The sequence below is a fragment of a genome, unplaced genomic scaffold, assembly GCF_019419815.1.
Source record: "Pyrus x bretschneideri cultivar Hongxiangsu unplaced genomic scaffold, Pyrus_bretschneideri_v1 Contig37, whole genome shotgun sequence".
NCBI classification, from domain to species: Eukaryota; Viridiplantae; Streptophyta; class Magnoliopsida; order Rosales; family Rosaceae; genus Pyrus; species Pyrus x bretschneideri.
The window spans coordinates 295,671-322,448 of NW_025999690.1; the positions used below are offsets into that span (position 1 = coordinate 295,671).

Below are 26,778 nucleotides of genomic sequence, written 5' to 3' on the forward strand. Positions count from 1 at the left end.
GTCCAAAAATTCAACTATTTAAATAAATTAGGGTAAAGTACAAAAAACTACCTCAACTATTGGTGTTACAACACTTTCATATCTCATCTTTTAAAATCGACAATGTCATACCTCATCTTTAGAATTTGGTCCAATGTTATACCTTCCGTTACTTGGCCGCTTACTTTTCAGTTAAATGCTGACGTGACTTGATTCGAGGCTCACTTTCTATTAAAAAATTAATAAAATATTATTAAAAACTTTTAAAAAATTATTTAATATTTTTTAAAATAATAAGGAAAAGTAAAAAAAAATCCAACCCAACCTCTATTCGTCCCTTCCCAACCCTCTCTCTCCCCATCTTCATCTTCTTCCCTTCTTAATCTTCAACCAAAAAAATAAATAAATAAATAAATTTGAAAACCCATCACCCCCCCTCGTGAAGAAGAAGAAGGAGGAGAAGGAGAAGGAGAAGGAGAGGAAAAAAAGGAGAAGGAGGAAGAAGAAGAAGAGGAAGAAAAAAAAAAATCCAACCCAACCCAATTCGCCCCCCCCCCAACCCCTGCAACCCAGAAAAAAGAAGGGGGAAGAGGAAGAAAAAAAAAAAAAAAAAAAAAAAAGCCCAACCCAACCCAGTTCGTACCCCCCCTCAAACCCAACCCCCTGCCAACCCTAAATCCACCACTCTCATCCATTCTCCACGTCCTCTTTTGCACCCATCCTCCACCTTCTCTGCGCACTCATCTTCCTGCCGACGAGATCTGGTTTTTTTTTTTTTTTTATTTTATTTTATTTTATTTTATTTTATTTTTTTATGGGTTGCAGGAGGGGGAAAAGGGGGTGGGGGGGGGCGGGTGGGGAGGGGGGAAGACAAACTAAGGGTGGGTGTGGGGGGAAGACAAATTGGAATTTGTTTTTTTTTTTTTTTTTTTTTGGTTGGGGTTGCAGGTAGGGGGGAAGAAGATGAAGATGGGAAGAAGAGAGGAGGGGGGAGGGGGGAAGGGGGAGGGACGAACGAGGGTTGTTTTCCTTTTTTTTTTATACTTTTTTTTTTATTATTTTAATATTTAAAAAATATTAAATAATTTTTTTTAGTTTTTAATAATATTTTAATGATTTTTTTAATAGAAAGTGGGCCCCGAATGAAGCAACGTCAGCATTTAACTGAAAAGTAAACGGCCAAGTAACGGAAGGTATAACATTGGACCAAATTCTAAAGATGAGGTATGACATTGTCAATTTTAAAAGATGAAGTATGAAAGTGTCGTGACACCAATAGTTGAGGTAGTTTTTTGTACTTTGCCCAAAAAATTATCAAATTTTACAGGCAAGTAGATCTCAGTGAGTGGAGCAAGTTTCATACATGTGGCCAAGTCCAATTTGACCGGGAAACACCTCAAATGGCCCACGAACTGTTGGAACCCTAGAATTGGGTGTACTTGATTCGATGCCAAAATCAACTTCGACGCCCCAACCAATGCATGGGCTTTGTTCATGAGGTTGAGGGAAGTATTTTGGTGGTGGTGGTCGACGGTAGTCATTGTCGGATTCAACGGAAAAATGAGAAAACCGCCGGAAAACCGTGGACTTTGTGGCTTTGGTTTGTAAAATTGGGTTAGAAATTGAGAAATATAATACCACAAAGATGTTGGGTTCGCCAAGGGCTTTCCACAGACACCAAAATCACCTCAATCGGACGTCAAATGGAAGAGATACAATAGGGTCAAGGAACCAGGTCGGGGTTTGAGGTTGCTTGGGTGTTTCCTCCCCTCTCTCCTTTTCCTCCTCCTTCCCCCTTCTGATTGGTTCCCTTAACTCACATAAATCTAATTGGGCCAATCCTCACCTTTGATTGGTTACCATTCCCACATGGTGGGAGTTTTAAATAAAATTAAAATCTATAGTTTAGTAACACAACTTCAAATGTCTGTAACTATACCGTTAAAATCCGTACTCGCAAATGGGTTTCGCCTATGCACTCATGGTTTCGAGATCTATTCGAATACGTTACTTGTGACCTCGAAAGGTCAACAAATTTTAGATAATTAATTTCCAAACTTTGAACTTCGTAACTAATTTAATTAAAATCTAAATCCAAATAAATTAATATAAGTTATAAAAAAATAATATAAAATCTCAATAATACAAACACGTAGATTATAACAGTGAAATCCAGGAACGGGATTTCACAATAGATGTGTTAACAACCGAATGATTTGGCTCTTGAGTGGCTTGAATTGCTATTTTTAAAATGACCTCAATGCCCATGGTCAATCTCCGTGTTCAACAATGTGCTATGAGGAAGATCTCCTCAAGTCACATATGAAATCAACGAAACCGTGACATCATTTGTCAAAATAGTGTCACGTCCACAAAGTCAAAAAGAAAATGACTTTGCAAGATGTTAAGAGGGGTGTAGGAAGGATGTGGAGTGGTGTTTTTGTTTCCTCCAAGCTCATTGAGCAATTGTTAGGAATGGTTGTAAGATTGTTTGATGAAGTGGGGCTTGATCCATCACGATGACGTGCATCATCCTTCACAACATGATTGTAGAAGATAATTGACTATTTATTTCATAGAGGTTTACGTAAAAACGCCAACGATTACTGTCTTATTTGTTAAAGAAAAATAGAATATGCTAAAAATAATTAATTAATTGGTTTGATATTTGGGAATCAAAAGCTCTTTAATTTTAGGGAGTTTTAACGAAAAACCCACGGTATTGTTCATTTTAACGAAAAACCACATTTTTACACTAAAAAGTCAAACATGGTATTATTCATTTTACCCTTTATTTTGTCCTTATCGTTAAAACTCAAAGTTTTCAAACCATTTTCATTAATTTTCTTTTAATTTTATGAATGCATTATGAATTATTTAATTTATTAGATCTTGAATTTTAATGAACATTTTTCATTTTCAACAATTCATGAAAGAATGAATTGAGAAAAAACATATGAATATATTGGTTGCAAGAAAAGACCTCATGATAGTTAATATGGTCCCCACTACCCATCAATGATGGTATTCTTTGACTAGTCATCACTTTAGATAGTAAAGATGTTATTGAATGTAAACCAATATTGAGTTATTTACACCAAATAATGGAAAAGGGAGAAAATTACGTAAAATCGAATAATTGTACAATATTTGCCTTATGTAATGCGGTCCCTGATGTGTTTGCAGTCGTGTGAGTTGACTTATGAATGTCATCAGTTGGTGTTGACTGTAAAGCCCTTATTTCCACCAGTTCTTTTTGTGTGACTTTCATGTCCACATTGATAACATGCATACGGTCTATGCGAAGTGTTTGTGCTGGTGGAGAAATTTTTCAGTGTGATCGAAACACGGAGTGTTATATCACGTATCATTATACAAATAATGACATATATGTGTTAAAAAATTAATAACTTAAAAAATAAAATTTCCCACCACTTATATAAAAACATATAGTATACCAATTGTATTCCGATCACAATGAAAAATTTCTCGTGTTACACCACAAATCATTTTCTTGGCTCACCACACACAATTGACGGCCTTGATTTAACTCACACACTAATCAACGAAATAGGAGGGCATGAAAGGATAGAAAGATTAGGAGGGTAGAGAATCATCCTCCAAAGCCAAGATAGCTTTTGGTGAAAATAGAAAATTTTACACATAATTTTCATTAATTTCCGAATGTAGTATATCATTTATCTAGCCACTAAGCCTAATCATCTTAGTTTAATTATATAAGATTATATCTTACAATTCATAAGCCATCTTTTTTTTTTACTCTTTTTCTCATTGCTTCTCGGCATATTTGTTTTAACTCGTTTAAATTTTAATACGTATTTTTTTTGGTAAACAAATTAGGCTAAACACCTAATAAAGAGAAACTAAAGAAAATGATCACAAGGTCTAGAGATTTCAGCAGCATCTGATACCAAGAGATGTCGACAAGAGGTAGGAGCTTGAGCGAAATAAACTAGACCAAAAGAATACGACAAACTCAAGTTAGCCAATTCCTCAGCCACAAAATGCATCTCATCATAAACATGACCAAGTTCACAATTCCGATCTTTGTTTAATAGCTCATGGCAAGCCTGCACCAATTCACCAAGAGTTATTTATTTGTTTGAAAAAAAAATTGAGTCTATTAGAAATTGAGTTATTTATTTGAAAAAAAAAATTAGAATGAGTTGATTGATTTATTTTTTATTTATTTTCTGTTGACATGAATTTTTTTTATGGAGTAGAATTCTCTCCTCTCCTATTCTCATCTGATTCTCTCCTCTCCTCTCACATATTGTTTTTTGTCTTATTGTATCTATAAAAAAAATCAATATAAGATGTTGACATTGCTAAATCATAACCGTTCAAATAGAAGAAAAAGAAAGGATAGAGAGATTAGGAAAGGAAAGAACCCTCCTCCTTTTTCTATGGGGTCATTTTGATAGGAAACTTGGATGGGATAGTGATGGTAGCACCTCTTGCAGCCTGCAGGTCAATGGTAGAGTCCACTTGGACGTCTTGAATCGTTCAACTAATAAACACTTTGAAGCGAAACCTCATGGAAAATTAGGGAAGACCTACGATAGTCTTTGAAGAAAATTCTATAGTTTCCTTTTCTTTTCTTTTTTATTATAAAAAACTATTATTGAAATTTTAAAATTTTATATGTGCACTTTTCGTAAGAGTATTATTTTATTATATAGGAAACTATTGTTGTTACTCTAATTCAACAATAGCTTCTAGCTTAATGTTTAGATTTCTTGCAAGCGGAGTTGCAATAGCTTCTAACTGAATGGCAAGCAAGTAATCATCACTTCTCTTGGCATTTGAAGAAAGAAACATTCGGGACAAATATTGTGATGATATATTTAGCACCAATAATCTGAAACAAATTCGTTTGTTTCTACAACGGTCAATGCGTGACTAATATTATAACACTTTTTAGATGACTAATATTATCAATATACAACTAGATGAAACGAAAAATTTGCTCAGGGGGTCCAATAATGTCATGGACACAACAAGATATAACTAAATGAAACGATAAATTTGCTCATGGCTGGGTTCAATATAGGAAAAGAACTTACATAGAACAAGTTCACTACCATTTGAGGAGCCACGTAAAGAGTACCATGGGTTAAAGCCCAGGTAACTTTTAGTGAAAAAAATTTCATTGATTTCCAAATGTAGCACACAATATATACTTGGCCACTAAGCCTAATTATTTAGTTTAATTATATATAAGATTATATATTATAATTCATTAACCATCTCTATTTCTAACATCAATTTTCTCTTCGCTTCTCATACATATTTGTATCAAGTTTGGCCTTGTTTAAATTTTAGCTTGTGTTTTTTTTTTGGTAAACAAACGGGGTTAAACGCCCATAAGAGAAAACGAAAGCAAAACATCACGAAATCTAGAGATTAAGCAGCGTCTGACACCAAGATATGTCGACAAGAGGCAGAACCTTAATCGAATAAACTAGACCAAGAGAATACAAACTCAAGTTAGTTTCTTCATCAACCACTAAGGCCATCTCCAACCAAAGGGTCTAGAGGGTCAGAGGACCGAAAATAGCCCGAAAACCATCTCCAACAGAGGGTTAGGCCAGAGGGCTCTGGAATCTGAGAAGGTCCCACGGAATCGGAAAGGGCTAGAGGGCTGGAGGGCTGGCCAGAAAATTCAGTTTTCCTGTCGGTTATAATCGACAGGAATGCTTAAGAAAAAAATTCAAATGTAACGGCTAGCTGACGTCAGCTAGCCGTTGCATTTGAATTTTTTTTTATAGTTTTATTATTATTTTTTATTGACAAAATTTTTCCTATAACTTCTATTTTTAATATTTTTTTTTAAATTCTATTTTTTCCTATAACTTTTATTTTACAGAATTTGTTTCATTTTTTTTTTAAATTCCATTTTTTCCTATAACTTCTATTTCACATAGTTGCTTTATTTTATTTTAAATTCTATTTTTATCCCATAACTTCTATTTCACAAAATTTGTTTCATATTTTTTTTAAATTATATTTTTTTCCTATAACTTCCTAAGCCATTATACAACATTAAATTAAATTAAGTAACATGAAACAACATTAAACAATATGAAATAACATTAAATAACATTAACCAACATACAAATTATACAACATAAAAAAAACATTTTAACAACATAAAACTTAAACGCCTACTCCATGCTTCTTTTGGCCCAAAGATGCGCAACAAGATCATGTTGTAGATACTTGTTTGTGGCATGAGAAAGTATCATTCTATAGCGCCTCATGTACTCATTTATAGAGATAGTACCAGTTCTTGGATTGAAAGGCAAATTAGGCCCATCATATATTTTTGCACAAGCCCTTCTTGACCTATTTGGATCTTCTTGGTCGTCATCGGACTCTCCATCAATATACCCATTTCGCTCATCCTCCATTATCGTGTTGTGTAATATGATGCAAGACATCATGATGGAGTCCAAATTTTGTCGACTCCACCCTCTTGCCGGTTCGTTAATAATCTTCCACCGTGCTTGTAGAATACCGAAAGCTCTCTCAACATCTTTCCGGTATGCCTCTTGGTGTAAGGTAAACAACTTTTCTGTGTCATTCCTAGGGTTTGGAATTGCTTGGACAAGTGTCGCCCACTTTAGGTAGATGCCATCTACTAAGCAATACCCCATATTGTATTGACGGTTATTAATGTAGTAGTGAAGTTGAGGTGCTTTACCTTCCGTCAAGTTATTGAAGAGGGGTGAATGCCCAAGAACTGTAATGTCATTTTGGGATCCAGGGACTCCAAAGAAAGCATGCCAAATCCATGTGTCATATGAGGCAACCGCCTCTAACACAACAATTGGCTTTCTCGAACTTTCGCTAAAGCCTCATTGCCATTCGGTGGGACAGTTCTTCCAATCCCAATGCATGCAGTCTAATGACCCTATCATGCCCAGAAACCCACGGTCTTCAGCTTTGCGAAGGAGTCGATTCAGATCTTCTTGATTTGGCTCGCGGAGGTACTCGTCTTTGTGAACCTGAACAATTATGTCACAGAATTGTTGAAGAGTATCAAGGCATGTAGACTCAGACATACCATGGGTTTCATCCATCGAATCAGCTGGGGAACCATAGGCCATCATTCGAAGTGCAACAGTAACCTTTTAATGAGGTGAGAAACCAGGGCGGCCTCCTCTGTCCCGCTTCTGTCGAAAGTATAGATTGACTTGCTGGACGCTCCAAGACATGACGCCTCATCTGGAAGCGACGTTTGAAATCCTCTTCTGTGTACACCGAGTTGGGGTTGAAGTAGTTCTTCATGAGATTGGCATGCGACATTGCTCTATTTCGTGGTTTGTAAGAGCGACCAGCAATAGAGCCACCCTATTGAGGTTGTTCCTCAGTTGGCTGACACACCATGGTTGCAGACATGGCTGTTGCTATGTTTTGTTTGTTGCACCTTACTTGAACTTCTTCATTAGACTCCTCATCTTCTCATATCATTTGCGCCCATTTTGCTTCCAATTTAGAATTGGATGAGGACCCCCAGTTGGAATCCGAAGAGGATCCAAAGTTGGAATTCATTGCAAACTTGAATTGAAAAAGATTGAATTGAAAGAGATTGAATTGAAATAGATTGAATTCAAAGTTGTGTGAATTATAGCCCAATATCCACCCTATTTGTAGCAAAAGAAAAATTCAAATCCAACGGCTAGCTGACATCAGCATGATGTCAGCTACCAACGACTAGCTAACGTCACTTAGCCGTTGGATTTGAATTTAAGTTGTAATTTTTAAATAATAAATTATGTTTGGCCCTTTGGCCCTCGGTTGGAGACGGAGGCAAATATGGCCCTGTACTGTTCATTAAAATATTAATATCTTGGAGAATCCTGGAGGGCCAGAGGGCTGAAACAAGCCCTTTGGCCAGCCCTCGGTTGGAGATGGCCTAAATTCTAGAGCAGATCCTCTTCCATGTTTTTGGTGTCAGCTAACTATGGAGGTCATTCACACCTTAAGTTCCAGGTTAGCTAACTATAGAGGACCTTCCCTCCATGTTCCAAGTGTCAGCCATCTATGGAGGTGCTTCAGCCCCATGCTCCAAGTGTCAGCAAGCTATGAAGGCCCTTCACTCCATACTTTCAGGTTTTAACTAGGTTTGGTGCCTCCAGATTGGTAGAATTACGTGTCAACCATTTGTAGTGTCTGCACTGGCAGAGCCTATCGTGAAAAAGATATAATCTTATATAATCCAAGATAGTTTTGGTGAAAAAGAAAATTTTACACATAATTTTCATTAATTTTTTAATGTAATCTACCATATACGTAGACACTAAGCCTAATTATCTTAGTTTAATTATATAAGATTATATCTTACAATTCATAAGCCATCTTTTTTTCTTACTTTTTTTCTCATTGCTTCTCTGCATATTTGTTTCAACTCATTTAAATTTTAATACGTATTTTTTTTTGGTAAACAAATGCAGCTAAACGTCAAATAAAGAAAAACTAAAACAAAGCATCACAAGGTTTAGAGATTTCAGCAGTATCTGACACCAAAAGATGTCGACAAGAGGCAGGATTTAGTGAAATACATTGGACCAAAAGAATACGACAAACTCAAGTTAGTCAATTCCTCAGCCACAAAATGCATCTCATCATAAACGTGACCAAGTTCACAATTCCAATCTTTGTTTAGCAGTTCACCGCAAGCCTGCACCAACTCACCAAGAGGATGGTTCTCACTCACACCTTGAAGAACTATATGGACAATGATTGAAGAACTAAATGGACAATGAGAACAAAATCAAATTCCAATTTTACACGTTTTTGTTTAATAATGAAATTTTTTTGCTCACCATGTGAAAAATTTATTATGCTAGCTGATAATGTAAAAAAATATATTATATGTTTCTGCATTTATAAAAATTTAAATATTTAAGCTAGCCCACTCGGTAAAGTCTCTACCCTTATTCACTATCACGTGACCTTTTTTGTCCAATAATGCATTGTCATGTGCAAAGTATTCTTCACATGACAATATATTGTTAAATCTAAACGTTACGTTACAATAAACCAATTATATGTAAGTTGTTCTCAAAAATCATGTTAGTGAAGAGCTGATCGTGCCACATACGCTTAGGCAAGTGGCCCTATTATTTGCCTTGTACTAGTCATCAAATTCCAGTCTATTAGAAATCGACTTATTTATTTGAAAGAAGAAAAAAAAAAAAAAAAAAAAAAAAGAAGGGGTTGACTGATTTATTTTTGGCTTTTTTTATTAACACCTTACATAATATTGAATGCACCCCACATTAAAAATTAATTTTAAGTGACTTATGTAACCTCCTATGCAATGACAATTTCGACCCTATAAGTGACTTATGTAACCTACTATGCAATGACAATTTTGACCCTATGAGGTTTAAAGAAAATAAGAAATTTCTAAATACATCCCAAATTACTTGTGACGTATTATGTATCTTCTTCAACTATCAAAACCCCCCTCACCCTCCATTCCATTGTTGAATATAATTCTAACTATTGAAACTATAAACACGTTGATTGAGAAAAAAAATTAACGAATGGAACACAATACCAATATTTTGGAATCTTCACATGAGGCAAAATTTCATATTTGTCATTGTTTTAATTATTCAACAACATCGGTAATTATTTAAGCATGCTTTTGCTTTCCATACCACCCAATTTCATAGAAGGCCAACCCATCAACGCCTTTTCTGTTCTTCTTCATCTTATGGGGTTTACTGTTGATCTGTTAGGTTTCTCCCAATTGCCATTTTTAGCAGAAATCCTTTTGTTAGCAAAAGGTTTAAAGAGACAAAGAAAAGGAGATTGGCTGTGATGACCCAATGAAATTGAAGCTTAACATACCAGATTGTAAACTTCCCATTTTAGAGAATGTTACGCTTTTAATCCTAAGTCAATTTAATTTATAAAAATTGAAAATGAGTATTATAAGATTTGAAGAATTAATGTGGGGTGTATGTGGAAAATATTAGGTGTATGAGAATGTGGGGTGTAAGGGTATTATGAGAAAGAATGTGGGGTGTATTAAGATAATTTTTAATTGAAAAACTAAATATGAGGTATTAAGTATGTGGGGTTTAATTAACAATACGTGGGGTGTTAATAGAATAAGCCTTTATTTATTTATTTATTTTTTGTTCATGCATACTTTATGGGTCATTTTGATGGGAAACTAGGATGGGATAGTGATGGTAGCACCTCTTCCAGGTCAATGGTAGAGCCCACTTCACTTGAACGTCTTGAATCGTTCAACTAATGAACACTTTGAAGCGAAATCTCATGGAAAGTTCAGGAAGACCTACGATAGTCTTTGAAGAAAGTTCTATGGTTTCCTCAACCCCACCTGTCACATCCCAGCCCGGGGTGGAACCACTTCCCGGGTCCGACTCTACCACTACCGTAGCACGATATTGTCCGCTTTGGGCTTACCATTCCCTCACGGTTTTGTTTTTGGGAACTCACGAGCAACTTCCCAGTGGGTCACCCATCATAGGATTGTTCTAGCCTCCTTCTCGCTTAACTTCGGAGTTCCTACGGAACCCGAAGCCAGTGAGCTCCCAAAAGGCCTCGTGCTAGGTAGGGATGAGAATATACATTTAAGGATCACCCCTGGAAAATTTCTTAGACTAAAGAATAATGTATATTTCTTCGTTTATAAAAATTTAAGTCTTTAAGCTAGCCCACCTAATGAAAATTTAAATATTTATGTTTACATTTATGGTCATTTAAGTTGTAACCGCAAGTCATTGGCTATTTGCTTCTTGTGTAGAGGAGGTTTAATAGTGATAGTATCTGCCGCTTTCACTTGAGGATGTATTAGTACAGCAAGAAACCCTTATTTAATGCCAAAAAAAAAAAAAACCATCATTCAATGCCAAAAGTCCATTATTTTTTTAATAAATGATATTATCTACATTAAGGAGGAGGAGGTGAGCGTAGCCTCACAAAGGGCTAGCAATAATATGGTTCAAACTCGTCTTTGGCAAGAATTGAACTTAAGACTTTTCACTTACAAATGAAGAGGAATACCACTAGACCGTACTACTAAGTGGCTAAAAGTCCATAATTTTAAGACCACACACACACACACAAGGACGAGCTATATTTGTACGCAAAACTCTATAACGTTTCTTGTAGGTGTTGTTCCTTTCCAACCATGAATGTGAATGGAAAGCACTCAATCATAAGGCTTACCAAAAGTAAGAAAATGTTGAAAAAAAATAAAAACTATTGGAAATTAAGGTGAACCTCCTCCATCCCAAGAAGATGCATTTGTATGGGATTCCAAAATAGTTCATTGAATTTAAAAGAAAAAGAAAAAGCATTGGAGTGGGATTCTAATCCCATGGAAAAGGCTTTTCTGAAATTCGAAAGGAAACGGAAAGTAGAAGCCAACAAGAACTCGTTGGTCCCTCCCCAACTGTCAAAGTTGTCTCCTAAGTTGCTAGAGGATGAGCTCAGTCCAAATATCAAAACTGTGGTTGCTCAAGGACAGGGAACATGCCGTGTTAAAACCTTTAATCATGAAGGAAAAGATGTCTGCATTTCGTAGTAATTACATGTCAGGTAAGGGATGAAGATGACGAACTACAGTGCTATTTATAGACGTGAATGAAGGCAAGCATTCTGAACTCTGAAGTTGCAAAGAAGCAGCCAAACGGCTCCACCTTCTCCCTAAGTCAAGTCAATTGTCAGCTCCTATCACACGGACAAGAGTCCCATTCAAGGAAGAGATGAGCCGCAAGAAAAAGGGAGAAGAGGCCCAAAACTCAAAGTTTAATTGGTGGTTTATCAAAAATATCCATCAATTTTATTTAACGATGAGGTGGTATAAAACAGCTAAATCCCACACACACACATATCCCTTCTTTTATATCCGATCACAGGCAAAGAAAAATTTAAACGAGGAATGCAATGGATTAAACCAATGGTCCTATCAAATCATGTTATGGTGACAGAGGTCTGGAAAGCAAAGGCATACAACGCAAATGCCCATTAGTTGTATTTGAAGGATAATAGTGGTACAAAACCACGAAAGCTTTTGGTCAAACTCTCATAAAAGACTTTGGGCAAACCAAATCACCCATGAACTACGAGTGGCTTGATCCCTCGCAAAGGGTACGTGGGCAATTTGGGGCACGACCTAGGTGTAGCCGCAAAATCAAACAAGCATCCAAATCTCCAAATTACGATTTATTCATATTGGAATTAAAGGGTATTTCTTGGTTAACGAATGATTGTAATTAATAGATGCATTGTCTAGACATGATCGAACTCAAATTAATAAAACCCTCTTCGAAAAAACAAACTAGTGTGAAATCGTGTTGAGTAACTTATTTGTATACATCTTGTGTACAATTTTTTTCTTTTCTTTTCAACATAGTAGATGGTGGAAAAACAATGGGACCCTACTAATCATGATACACATTTCATATTTGAAAAGTTTTCCACACTAACGTGTGGAACCCTTACCACTAGTCTATAAAAAAAACCTCTCTCACAACTTCACCATCATGCTAACATCGAAGAGTGCAGAACAAAACACAATGGGATTCAGCCGATGCTTGTTTGTGTCCAATATGTGTTATATACTCTCAAAAGTTGTGTTGTTTCATCTCATTGTTGTTTCATCAGTTTCGTCATTGCAGCAATATTGTCACGACGAGGAGAGGTCTGCCTTGCTGCAATTGAAGGGAAGTTTCATCATTGATAGATCTGCCTCGTTTTCTCATGACGCTTATCCAAAGATTTTGCAATGGAAACTAGCTGAGGGATGAAATGGCAACTGCTGTGCATGGGATGGCATTGTGTGTAATGAGAGGACGAGTCATGTGATTGACCTTAATGATCTATCAACTCCAACAGCAACCTTTCCCGGCTTGTTCAACTTCAAGTGCTGAACCTAGTTGACAACAACTTCAGTTCCTCTCGAATTCCTACTAGCATTAGGAATTTCCCCAAGGCTCATGTATTTTATTCTCTCTTCTTCTATCTTTTCTGGCCAAATCCCATTCCAAATTTCACAATTGGCCAAATTGTCGTCCCTTGATCCTTCTTCGAATTAGTTAACCGGTCCAATTCCTTCTCTAGGAAATCTCATCCATCTCATAGAACTTTCTCTATCTTTGAATCAGTTTATCGTGTTATGACCAAATTATTACTGAGGTTTTATGCTTTATTACCGTGAGGAATTGTTAATATGCCAACTGGCATTTAAAAGTGTAGAGGCTCTATAAAAGGAGCCTAGCTCCCTCAAATGTGGTAGATCAGAATTTACACAAAAGAAATATAAACAAAAACAATTCAAGAGCTTAGCTCTCTCTCTTTCTTCCCTTTCCCTCTCTATCCTCTGTGTTACTTGCAAATTGATTAAGGGCTTAGAGATTTAGATCTTATCAATAGTATCATCCTTCTCGAATCCTGGTTTCCCTCCTGTGCATGCCCACCCAACCCGTCTTCCTACCATGGATGCATGTTCTTAATTCCAGATATGCCCATTGCAATCCCAATATCAGCAAGTTTCAAAACAAGTGCATCATTCAGTGGTTTCAAAGCACTAGTTGACATCTCATGAAGAGCTTGCACGATATAGGTCCTTGAGTTATCATCCAGTGTTACAACAATGCCATCAAGCAATTGAACCTTGGTGCTTTTCTCAAGCAAATTCTCTATAGCACCCTTCACTAGCAATGACTCCTCCCTTGAAACAGAGTTGACAATTACACCCGTGGATTTCTTATCATGATCGAACTCAAGGGTTGCAATTCGACATTCAAATTCACTCCACTTCTGGCAACAACCAAGCAAATCCCTTCCATTTGATGATTCCGCACCTTGGACTCTTCGGAAAGGACCATCTTCTCAACTAAAAACTTTGGAAAGGGAATGGCAGTGCTCAACCTATGATATTCAAGTAGCAAATGTGTCGATTGAAGCTTATGATAAAACAGGGACCATGACTACAAACCAGATGGTAGTGGCAAAACTTGTAGCTTTGCGTCCTAGGCCTATTATACTACTGAAGTTTAGGGTGGATGGAATTATATACAATCCACTTGATGGTGAAATTCTTAACTGGCCAACTGGTCAAATGGACGCTAATCTTCAAATGATCGCGAAGGTAGCTGATGTTTGCAATAATGCTAGCATTTCATAAGCAGAACAGAAGTATGTTGACCATGGAATGCCTACTGAGGCAGCTCCGAAGTTTTCAGTTGAGAAGATGGTCCTTTCTGAAGAGTCCAAGGGTGTGGAATCATTTAATGGAAGGGATTTGCTTGGTTGTTGCCAAAAGTGGAGTGAATTTGAATGCCTAATTGCAACCCTTGAGTTCGATCGTGATAAGAAATCCATAGGTGTAATTGTCAACTCTGTTTCAAGGGAGGATTCATTGCTAGCGAAGGGTGCTGTAGAAAATTTTCTTGAGAAAAGCACTAAGGTTCAGTTGCTTGATGGCACTGTTGTACCACTAGATGATAGCTCAAGGACCTATATCGTGCAAGCTCTTCATGAGATGTCAACTAGTGCTTTGAAACCACTAATGATGCGCCTGTTTTGAAACTTGCTGATATTGGGATTACAATGGGCATATCTGGAATTGAGAACATGACCATCACAAGGGAATGTGTTGCTGCTTTGAAACAAGTTCCCACATCCAAATTTTTTTAGCCTTGTGGACAAGGCTAATTTTCAAGGGGGGAGTATTGTTATGACCCAAATTATTACTGAGGTTTTATGCTTTATTACTGTGAGGAATTGTTAATATGCCAGCTGGCATTTCAAAGTATAGAGGTTGTATAAAAGGAGCCCATCTCCCTCAAATGTGGCAGATCAAAATTTACACAAAAGAGATATAAACAAAAACAATTTAAGAGCTCAGCTCTCTCTCTCTCTCTTCCTTCTCTTTCCCTTTCTATCCTCTGTGTTACTTGCAGGTTAATTAAAGGCTTAGAGATTTGGATCTTATCATACCGGTCAAATTCCATCTCTAGGAAATCTCATCCACCTCACAGAACTTGATCTGTCTTTTAATTAGTTAACCACTCTAATTCCTTCTCTATGAAATCTCACCCACCTCACATAACTTGATCTATCTTGGAATCAGTTAACCGGTCCAATTCCTTATCTAGGAAATCTCATCTACCTCACAGAACTTGATCTCTCTTGGAATCAGTTAACTAGTCCAATTCCTTATTTAGGAAATCTCATCCATCTCACAGAACTTGATCTGTCTTCGAATCAGTTAGCTGGTCCAATTCATTCTCTAGGAAATCTCACCCACCTTATAGAACTTGATCTGTCTGGGAATCAATTAACCGGTCATTCTTTCTCTAGAAAATCTCATCCACCTCACAAAACTTTCTCTGTCATCGAATCAGTTAACCCGTCCAATTCCTTCTCTAGGAAATCTCATCCACGTCACAGAACATGATATGTCTTCGAATCAATTAACCAATCCAATTCATTCCCTAGGAAATCTCACCTACCTCACAAAACTTTCTATGTATACGAAGCAGTTAACCAGTCTAATTCATTTTCTAGGAAATCTCACCCACATCACAGAACTTGATCTGTTTGGGAATCAGTTAACCGGTCAAATTTCTTCGCTAGGAAATCTCATCCACTTCACAAAACTTGATCTGTCTTTGAATCAATTTACCAATCCAATTCATTCTCTAGGAACCCACTTCACAAAACTTTGTCTGTCTGTGAATCAGTTAATCTGTCCAATTCATTTTCTAGGAAATCTCACCTACCTCACAAAACTTGATATGTCTTTGAATCAGTTAACCACTCCAATTCCTTCTCTACGAAATCTCATCCACCTCACAGAACTTGATCTGTCTTCGAACCAGTTAACCGGTCCAATTCCTTCTTTACAAAATCTCACCCACCTCGCAATACTGTCTCTGTTTTGGTGTCAGTTAACCGATCCAATTCCTTTTTTAGGAAATCTCATCCACCTCACACTACTTGATCTATCTTTGAATTAGTTAACTGGTCCAATTCCTTCTCTAGGAAATCTCACCCACCTCACAAAACTTTCTCTATATTCGAACTAGTTAACCAGTCCAATTCCTAATTCCTTATCCAATCTCATCAATCTTGAGGTATTTGATCTACATGATAATAATCTGACTGGTGCAGTGGAGTTCCACATGGTGTTTCACAGTCACAAGGGCTCACCAAATTAGAACTATCTCGTAATAGTGAATTTTTTTTTTCACAGAAACAGAAAGTATGAATGCAAGCCTACTTCCAAAGTTAAACTTTCTAGGATTGGGTTTGTGCAACATAAGAGAGTTCCCAAGTTTCCTACAGTATCAAGAAACATTGGTGTACTTGGACCTTAGTACCAAAATGGATCTTGAACACAAGCACAAAGGCTTTGAAGTACATGGACATTTCTCACAACTTCCCTTCAAGCATTGTCCAGCCTTCAGATGCCTTTCCTTGGGCTAACCTACATGTTTTATTGCTCAGGAACAACATGCTACATGGAGCAATTTCACCGTTGATCTACAATCTGACTTCTCTTCAGTTCCTTGATCTTTCCAACAACAATATGTGTGGAATAATTCCCCCTGTCTCGGAAACTTCAACGTTGATCTGCAAGTTTTATATCTTGGAAACAACTCTTTCAAAATATACACCAACAGAAGCAATCTGACGTTGATTGATGTTAGTCATAACCAATTGCGAAGGCAACTACCAAGGTCGTTGGTGAACTGCATGAAACTTGAGTTTATTGATCTGTCATACAATAAATTCAACGATGTTTTTCCCTTTTGGTTGGGGGCTCTTCCAGAGTTAAAACTTTTGGCAATGCACCACAACGCGTTCTACGGTCCAGTTGAGGAACCTGATCAGGACAATGTTAAATATTTTCCTGAGTTGCGAATTCTGGATCTATCTTTGAATCGTTTCAGAGGCAAGTTTCTATCTCAAAAAATCTTTTCCGGGAATGTCATGAGGGGTGTCACTCGAAACCAGCCAACATATATGATGGTAGACAGAACTATGGAGACTCCTAGTCTTGAGCTAATCTTTTATGAGTATTACTCAATCGCGATAACTAGCAAAGGTGTGGAGAGATATTATCCGAAGATTCAAGAAGCCCTTGTAGCGATTGACATCTCAAGCAACAAATTTGAAGGGAGTATTCTTGAAATTATTGGGAACCTAGAGGGGTTGGTGTCATTCAATATGTCTGGTAACCTCCTAACTGGTCCCATCCCATCATCTTTCGGGAATTTAAGATGGCTTGAATCACTGGACCTTTCACACAACAAGCTTTCAGGACAAATCCCTCAAAGCCTCACGTAGCTTACATTCCTTGAAATATTCATTGTCTCTGACAACAGTTTGACAGGTCCAATACCTCATGGAACCCAACTTATTTCATTCGGTAGCAGTTCATATGAAGGAAACCCTGGATTGTGTGGAGATCCTTTGCCGAAGAAATGTGAAGATCCTAAGGCTCCTCGCCTGTTGACTTCAAAAACCGAAGAAAATTATTCAAGCTCGTTTGAATTTGATTGGAAATTTGTTTTGGCTGGTCTCGGAAGTGGGTTGGTAGTGGGAGTTGTTCTTTCTGATGTGGTGATCACAAAGAAGCATGAATGGTTTGTTTAGATTGTTAAAACCATCAAGCTGATGATAGGAAATTCGTAAGTCCACTATAAGGTTATGCATTTGGTGTTATTTTTTGCTTGTTTTATATTATTTCTTTGTACTCCTTTTTAATGTTATGTCTTCCTTTTGTTTTATATTGTTTTTTGCTTGTATATTAGTTCCACAAAAGGTACAAACCCAGCTGAGAGGCGGCATTGTTCTGTAAGATGAAGTGAAACTGGTACCGGGCAGGATTGTTTGATATGTATGGAATAATAGAACAAGAATTCATAATGCTATCAAAAGTAAACCCAAATTTAATAACAGATAGATATTAGAAACAGTTTAACTGCCAAATATGCTAGTCAAGCAAACACACAGCAACTCACATATGAAATATCTGAGTTATCTAATATGTATTATGTGCCACTAATTCACATATTTTCTTACGTGCCACTAATTCATTACAATATATTTAAGTACGGACATTTCACTATACTAACTCAGTAAATTATGATACAAACGTTTAGGTACACAAACGTTTAGGTACACTAATTAGAAGAAGTTAAACAAAATTAAAAAATTAAAATATGTATAATAATAAATTTGAAATTTATGTGATGACATTAAATAAGATATCTATTAAATATTTAAAAAAATACAATATAAATTTGAATTATGTACCCAATAAAGGACTAAAATGTATATGTACTCTAACACCAGATTTTTATTAAAGTTTAATCTTTTTTTAAGAACTAAAGTTCAAAACCCCCTAATTTGTTTTTCCAGAAGTTTGGGGGTAAAATTGGAAGAAGAGTGAGCCAAAGAAGGGTAATGAGAATGAAGAGAAGAAAAGCAGCAATGAAGGAATACTTACCCGTAGCAACAAGTATAGCCAATGCGATGGACAGCACCTGCACACTCGCAGCCCAGTCAATCCGACGGCCAAGACATTGTTAGGATCTGGGTCCAGTAAGAGATCACCCGATTTGATGTTGCCGAATAAAGGCCATTGATTCTTCCCCAAATCATCGACACTGCCACCACCGTCGGATCCAGTTCATTCATCTTTTCCTTTCTCTTCTACCCTCTCCTTGGAATTCGAATCCTGCTCCAACCCGTTGCCGTTGTTCACAAATACCACAAATCTTTTGGGTATTTTTGGGATTTGGGTTTTTGAGGGGCGAATAATAAGAGAAATTGAGATGGGTCTACGTGTGAGAGTAGCCCTAAACATGTCTTCCCACACATCCAAATTTTCCAGGAAAATTGGGAAACCGAGAAAGGGCCTTTCCTATTTCCCCACAACATTTTTCAATTTTTGTGGGTTGGGTTTTGGGTTGTATGTGAATTGGGTTGAAGAGTTTGGACTCAATTAGAAGTAGAGATTGTGGACTTTGGACTTGGTTGCAAACTTGCAAGAGCTTTCCGCTTTATTAGCATTTGTTATGTTGGACTGGGACCAAAAATCGGATATGAAGTATGAAACATGAAGTGATCACGTTTTCTGAGGTGAACTTTGGTCTGACAGCTACTAAACTTGAAGTTACGAATTCAATCGAAATGTGAAATTAATTTGTGTGTGAAGAAGTACTTAGTTGGATTATCTTTGCTTGCATGGAAGTCATACCCAGGACAACTGGATCTACAAATGTCATATAAACAACAAATAAGGGCGTGTTTTCAATCCCGTCGTTGGATGAATGCCTATCTTTTTTTTATCTTTTTAAACAAACGACACTATTTACACTCTTATTTTGTCCCGGGAACTAAGATATATATATATATATATATTTGGATTGGGAGAGGCCACATCACCTTTGCTATGAGGCCACAAACATGACCTTCTTTGAGAAATAGGCTGCCCTACATATGTAAGGACTCAAAACTATTGTAATACATACACAAATATCAATACACCACAATGGATGTAGCTCGATTACAGGTGAACCAATCTATCTCTTAGGATATGGTTCATCTGACCCGCTTCAACTACTTGTGTTCACACAAATTTTTTTTTTTTTCACTTTAAAAGATTTTCTTTTTGCTCTTGAACAACTTATGTCATGCTATATTATAATTAATGATTTATATATGAAAGCATCTTAAAACTTTAGGAGTTCTTATTTACAAAAGCTCAGGGAGTTTTGTGGAAAAAACAATGAATGTTTTGTGGAAAAAACAATGAATGTGAGGGGTTATGTGAAATCTATGTGATGGCTACTAAGTAAGCACACAAATTAAAACCCTCTTGTGACAATTGTAGTAAAGATGCAAGTAGGGATCGTTCTAAACCGGGGATTAGGAGGGATTACTAAATCACTTGGAAACTGACTCAAAAACGTAAAATAAAGTTTGAAACACTAAACTAAACTCAATGAATGCAAACTAAACAATAAAAACACTAAAACAAATCAAAAGACTCAAAGAATACAAAAAACTTATAAACACAAACTAAGACACTTTCTAACTAAATTAGACACTAAGATAAAGGGGGATTGAGGTTTTGACGAAAATAAATTAAATGCACGGATTGTAAATTTAAGGCAGAATTTAAATATGAATGTGATGAAATATGGAATGAATGCTAGCTAGAAGGTTCTTCTCCACACATGTTACACTTGCATACAAAATGATTTTCAGTTGGTCTTTCGATAAATTATGAAACTCAACACCCCAGGTTAATTAGGTCCGCTTAAATTAACCGTCAAGTTCTCCTTGAGTTAATGAATTGGATGGGTTAGCGCAACGCAATTCAAAACATTCTCCAAAAGTCTTTTTCGTGAAAAGCACAATAAAGATACAATCAAAGATCATTAAGCATCATGAAAACTATAAGTGTTGACGAGGCATTCGTTACTATGATGAGCATGAAACTAGTGCCAAGAATTCATTTAACGCGATTGTTTATAAGCAACCTCCACTACTTGTGAAAATAAGTTCATAACTATTAGGTGAAATTCACTTATATTCTAGCGTCATATTCATGCATGAAAATTAAGCGTGCACTCTCAATCAACATACATAAATAAGTTATCGATCAAGCAGTTAAACAAATTGAATCCACAACTTATGAAATTCCAACCAAATATAATCAATTCATATTGCAAGCATAAACATGGTTTCGAATCACCCCCTAGCTAACTAGGGGGATTTAGCCTCTCATGTTCACAACAAGAAAAATAGAATTGAATTTAAACATAAAGAACAAAGGATGGATTACACCTAGAACGCCCAATGAATCCACTTGAATTTCTGCGCGTCTAAGTCCTCTTTCCTCTTCTCCTTGCTGCGGTAGTGAGGTTAAATGGATGATTTGGATGTTATTTTGGGTTGGGGATGGATTTAGGGAAGATTGGTGGTGCGGCAATGGTGGGAAGTGTGTGGAATATGGCTGGAATGGAAGAAGAAATGCAATGGGAAGCTACGGCTGTTATGGAATGGTGTTGAATGTGTGACTGCGGACAGGTTTTTAGAATTCTGTTATATGGATGCTGCGGCTGTGTTTTTGGGAGGAAAAATATATGGAATTAGGGTTTTTTTTTTATGCGAAAAAGTGGCTGCATGAAGATGGATTAAAATATGAGAGGATTAGGGTGATGGAATGATAAATGGGATGCACCGCTATATTAGGATGCATGCGGCAAAAGGCCAAAAAAATGGGATAATGGGAAGTAATGGAGTTGCGGCTGTTTGTGCTTTTTAATGGGAAGAAAAATGGCTGCATAATTAAATGGGATGAATGGGATCATGGGCTACGGTTTTTGAATGGATGGGGAAGAATGGTAATGGAATGGAATTAGGGTGAAAAATCATGGAATGCACCGCCTTGGTCAGAACATAAAATGGGATAATTCCATGGGGGAGCCACGGCTTAGGGAATTAAGGTTATGTGTGTGAATGGCTGAGATTGTTTTATCAAATAAATGGATGGGAATGTGACGGCTAAAGATGTAAAACCTAGGGTTTTAAATATGTTTGGTTCCTAGCTTATTTTTATTAACGAAAATAAATTCAAAGGCTTCTAGAATTAGGAAATAAAATCAGAAATTAAAGAGGGAAAGATTAAAGGGTGTGGCTAGGGCCTTGGTTTTGTGTCCTAAAGCGCCTACAAGGACTTCAAAGTGGCAAGAAAATACGGACGTTTAAGATTAGGAAAGGTTACCAAAACGGGAAACTTAGGGTTAACTTTCCTAAAATAGGAAACCTTGTTTGAGTAGGATTCCTCGTTTTGGTAAGAATTCATCGTTGGCGTAGGAATTTGTCGTTTCTTCACGTCTTCAACTCATTCATTCCTCTTTTGTTCCAAAAGGCTCCAATTTGCATCTTCTTGCACACTTTGGCCTTATAATCTGAAAATACACAAAAGTGGCCTTAAACACTAAAACAACTAAGTAAACACAACGTAAATGCACGAGAACAAGCTAATTAAGTCGCATGAATATGCGCCTATCACTATGTGATTAACTATAAGAAATTTGTGGAGAATTTTTTAATGATATAATCCATTTTTGGATGAAATTTTCACGGAATGGGCTTCATGGAAACAATATGAAACTTCAAGGGGTATTATTATAAACCACAAGGGATTTGTGTGAACATGGAAAAGGTAATCGTAGGGAGATTAAATTTGTAGACAAAATTTTGGAAACTAAATGACATAGAAGTTGATGATTAATTTATTACTTAAGCATTAATAAATGTGTTCATTCCTATTGGTGACATATCATTTAGTTTACAAATTTAGTCTCCCTAACATTACTCACAGAGAAAACATCAAGGGATGCTAGTGTAATCAAATAAAAATTGTGAGGTATAGTTAGGGTTAATATTGTCACAAACCTGCCATTTTATGCTATGGAGATGATTTGTGGACTAATGTTTCGACGCATATCTAGCGAGACAAGCTTATTCTTTTGGTTATTTGATCCAACGGCTAAAATTATTATAAATTTTAAAGTGGGCTCCTGTTTGTAGCTGTTTGATCAAATTTTGAAAGCTCGGACTTGTGGCCATGGTGGACTTGTTGGAAGGGATCCGGAGAGGATCCCTTTCCAATAAAGAATACATTATTAAATTAATAAGCAATCAATTATTGACAGAGAGAGAAAAACTATTAATTAATTGATTATTTAATATGCACTAAATTAATAGATTTTTCTTGTTCTAAACATCATTTAATTTAAAGAGTTTTAACGAAAAGCCTACGATATTGTTCACTTTAACGAAAAACCATATTTTTACACTAAAAAGTCAATCTTGGTACTATTCACTTTACCATTTATTTTGTCATTGTCATTAAAACTCAAAGTTTTCAAGTCATTTTCATTAGTTTTCCTTTTAATTTATGGAGGGTTTGATTGTATTTGAGATCAATTGATTATTTCATGCCATAATACAGTTTGAGTGGTATTTTCTTTCTACAAAGCTTGATTGCTTAAAAAAAAATGCAGGAGTTCCTGCTCTTACTCAATAACAACTTGACAAATATTTAAGTTGTCTTTTCGAGTTTTAATTTTTCAATTTTTTTTAACACTTGTCAAATGTTATTGGTTGAGACTTGAGAGTAGCAGCTCCAACATTTTAATAAACAGCTAATCTTTGGTTTTTTTTTTTTTAACTCGTAAATGAGAAGTTTTGAATTTGATATAGCGGTACAAACAAACATACGAACAAACTAGAAAAATACAAACGAACAAACTATATAGGGTAAATTACACTTCATATTTCAGGTTTGGAGTCTATTTCAATTCCTTACAACATTTTCAAAACATTTTACTTTCATATCTTATGTACTATTTTATTTCAAAATAATACATCCATTACATTTTTCATCCATTGATCCGTTAAGTGCTGACGTGGCTGCCACATATATGCCACATGGCTGCCAAACCGAACCCACCCAGACCATGACCCCCCCCCCCCCCCCGACCTCCATATTTTTGAGGTTTTCAATACGGGTAAGCTTCGAAATACTTTAAGATGGGGAGTTTGAGCTTGAGATGATTGTTGGACTGATTTTGTGGTAGATCCACCTAATCTTGGGTGGGATTTTTTGGGATGGGTGACGGGGGATTTTTGGGAGGGGTGATGGGGGATGGAAGAAGGGGGTGGCCCAAGTGGGATTTTGGGATAGGTGATGATGGATGGGAGGAAGGGGCTAGGTCAGGGAAGACAATTTTTGGTTTTTTCCTCCTCTTCTTCTTCTTTTTATTCTTCATCTAGGTTGTAGGTTTTTGGGGTTGGGGGTGGGGAGGGTGGGGGGACAAATTGGGTTTGGCCTTTTTTTTTTTTTCTCACCTTCTTCTTCTTCTTCGTCTTGTTGTTGTTGTTGCAGGTTTAGGGAGGTGGGGGTGGTTGCGGGGAGATGGGATGGGATGGGTTTCAATTTATTTATTTATTTTTTTTTCTCCTTCTTCTCCCTCCTCCTCATCTTCTTCTTCTTGTTGCAGGTTTAGGGATGTAGGGGGTGCAGGTTTAGGGATGAGTTTCAAATATTATTATTTTAAGAAAATTCAGGTTTTCTAAAAAGAAATTAAAAAAATATTTTTTTTACCACGTGACAGAGATTTGGCAGTCATATGGCATATATGTGGCAGTCACATCAGCGCTTAACTGATCAATGAATGGAAAATGTAACGGAGATATTATTTTGAAATAAAATAGTGCTTAAGCTATGAAAATAAAATGTTTTAAAGATGTTCTAAAAAATTGAAATCGCCTTATGAAAGTGTAATTTACCCAACTATATAAGTATAAGTTGCTCTGTTACTAATTTTCTATTAGCAGTAGAAACAAACAAACGAACAAACCAGAAAGCAAAATGCGATGGCGGCAATGAGATCCGGTGGGAGCCTGGTGTTGCTAACTCGAGCGTTGATCACTCGCTCCATGGAGTCGTCTCGGGGAGCTACTCGCTACTTGAGCGCAGGCAAAGGCAAAATCCTCAGCGAGGAGGAGCGCGCCGCCGAGAATGTCTACATCCAGGTACGCAACCCCAAGCTCTCTCTCCTCTCTTTTAATTTTCTTTTTTTTTTTCAAAACTTTGTTTTATAATACTAATTTTTCAATCAGATTTGAATCTGTGTTTACGTTATTATTATGTTTTGTTCGATCAGAAATGATATTTTGAATTTATTGAATTACTGTGATTGAATTTATTGAGTTACTTCAACCAGATATTTGTGCTAGTGATGAGTTTTGACTGGTTTATTCCAATTTTAATCGGTTATTACTTCTAAGACATTCTTCCTACAGTATGACTGGATTTCATTCATTATTTCAATTCCACATATAACGGTCATTTCTCTTTTGCAGAAGGCTGATGGAAGCTGAAATGGTGATTGGCACTTTGGCAGTACTTGAAAAACTTTTCCTTTGGATGTAATCATGAATAATAACACTGTATATAACTTATGTGAGAATCGCTCTGCGTTGAGTATCGGTGTTCTTCGTGGCATCTTTTCTTAAACATTAATGGGATAACTTGGATTTTTTATGATCTTCTTGTCTTTTATGTGATTGTTTTTACTCAGTTCCATTGACTCGGTTGAGGGAGTCATTTTCTGCTCGTATCGTGTTCGTGGCTTACTTTGGTTCATAAGGTTCCACATTTATGATGAAGCTTACATATGTTATGCTGCGGGTAACGGAAATATGATCCTCCAGATTGTGTGAAAATTGTGTAAAAATTGTGTGAAAATTGCATTATTCCAACTTAGAACCTACCACTCTTGTTCCTTAAAGACTTTAAAAGTAAAAGTACCCCACCATTTAGACAACCTTTTTTCTAATTTTTACATTCTTTTGCTAATTTTAAATGAATGTCTCACTCCATAACTTTATGACCGTTCTTCAAATCAACGTAACACATTATTCAAGATCTTTTTATATATAAACAGTTGATTTTAAATGAATATCTCACTCCATAACTTCAAGACCGTTCTTCAAATCAACGTAACACATCAATCAGGATCCTCTTATATGTAAATAGTTGATTTTCAAACTTGTTAAAATTTGATCTTTGGAAATTTCTATGCAAGAATAATCCTCCAGATGCCAAAAACTCTTTTGGTATAGCCAACTGATACGACAGTCTTCATTCCTAACTTATATTGTATGTGTGTTGACCGTGGGGTATCCCAGATCCATGAAGTTTCTTGATTCACCAAGCACCCACGCATATCCAACTACATCCCAAATTATTGTGTTTATTTTACGATTCATATTGTTTCATCTGACTAGCATTCGAAGTAAAGTTCGGCAGAATAATTAGTTTTGCTTATGAATTAATTGGCTTTGTTAGGCAAGTTTTGGTATTCCATACTTAATGAGAAGAGAAAAACTTGGGTGGGGATGACGTGCTATACAACAAGATAAGTGATACGTATATATAGTTTCCAGGTAAAAAATATAGTGTTACAGAATTCAACCTCACAAAACATGTTACAGTAAAATAGATAAAACCAGTAGACCTTTTCAACAATGGCAATACAATGTATAGTCGTTAAGGCCTAAAATCGTATAAATATGAAGTGAAATCTAACTATTGGTGTCTGAAAATGAGTTACAGAGGAGGAAGAAAGATGGTTAATTATAACCACATTGTGGTTTTTGGCGTTGGGGGTGGGGAGGGTGGGGGGACGAATTGGGTTTGGCCTTTTTTTTTTCTCTCCTTCTTCTTCTTCTTCGCCTTGTTCTTGTTGTTGTTGTTGCAGGTTTAGGGAGGTGGGGGTGGTTGCGGGGAGATGGGATGGGATGGGTTTCAATTTTCTGAGTGATCAAAATGATGAGGTTGGGATTGGAGGACTGGCAATAATTTATGCCGGCTTGAGGTTTAATTGAATAGTATCACCTGGTTGTCTAGAATAGACTGACTAGCTTATCAAGCTTTTCAATGTTGTCTTATTTTTGGTCTCCTTGGCCCATTGGCACGGATGACCATGACCTACATTTCACCTGCTTAATTAGCCTTCACATCACAGTTTTGTCAATCTGTTTTTCTTAACCAACTTTGAGACTTAGGCTTACTAGTGAGAACGTCTATACTTATCGTTGAGTTTTCCTGCAATCTGATCTTAAAATGTCATTATTGAGGTACATGGCATCCCTTAGGGAAAGCTACATTTTTCTCTGCATCTA

At 36.5% G+C, this 26,778-nt stretch overlaps 2 protein-coding genes and 1 long non-coding RNA gene across 3 annotated transcripts; all 3 read left to right on the forward strand.

The window, feature by feature from the left end:
• The first annotated feature begins 13,978 nt into the window (after positions 1–13,978).
• On the forward strand, positions 13,979–14,581 carry LOC125480888 (calcium-transporting ATPase 4, endoplasmic reticulum-type-like). The gene is made up of 2 exons (XM_048592124.1): positions 13,979–14,143; positions 14,189–14,581. The coding sequence occupies exons 1-2, from the start codon at positions 13,979–13,981 to the stop codon at positions 14,579–14,581; spliced, it is 558 nt and encodes a 185-aa protein (XP_048448081.1).
• A 2,267-nt stretch (positions 14,582–16,848) lies between these two features.
• On the forward strand, positions 16,849–17,349 carry LOC125480889 (receptor-like protein 18). Its single transcript, XM_048592125.1, has one exon. It carries the CDS (start codon positions 16,849–16,851, stop codon positions 17,347–17,349), a length of 501 nt encoding a protein of 166 aa, XP_048448082.1.
• A 6,707-nt stretch (positions 17,350–24,056) lies between these two features.
• LOC103932084 lies at positions 24,057–25,138 on the forward strand. Its single transcript, XR_007250729.1, has 2 exons — positions 24,057–24,624; positions 24,955–25,138. It is a non-coding gene; the product is annotated as an uncharacterized LOC103932084 (long non-coding RNA).
• The last annotated feature ends 1,640 nt before the right edge of the window (positions 25,139–26,778 follow it).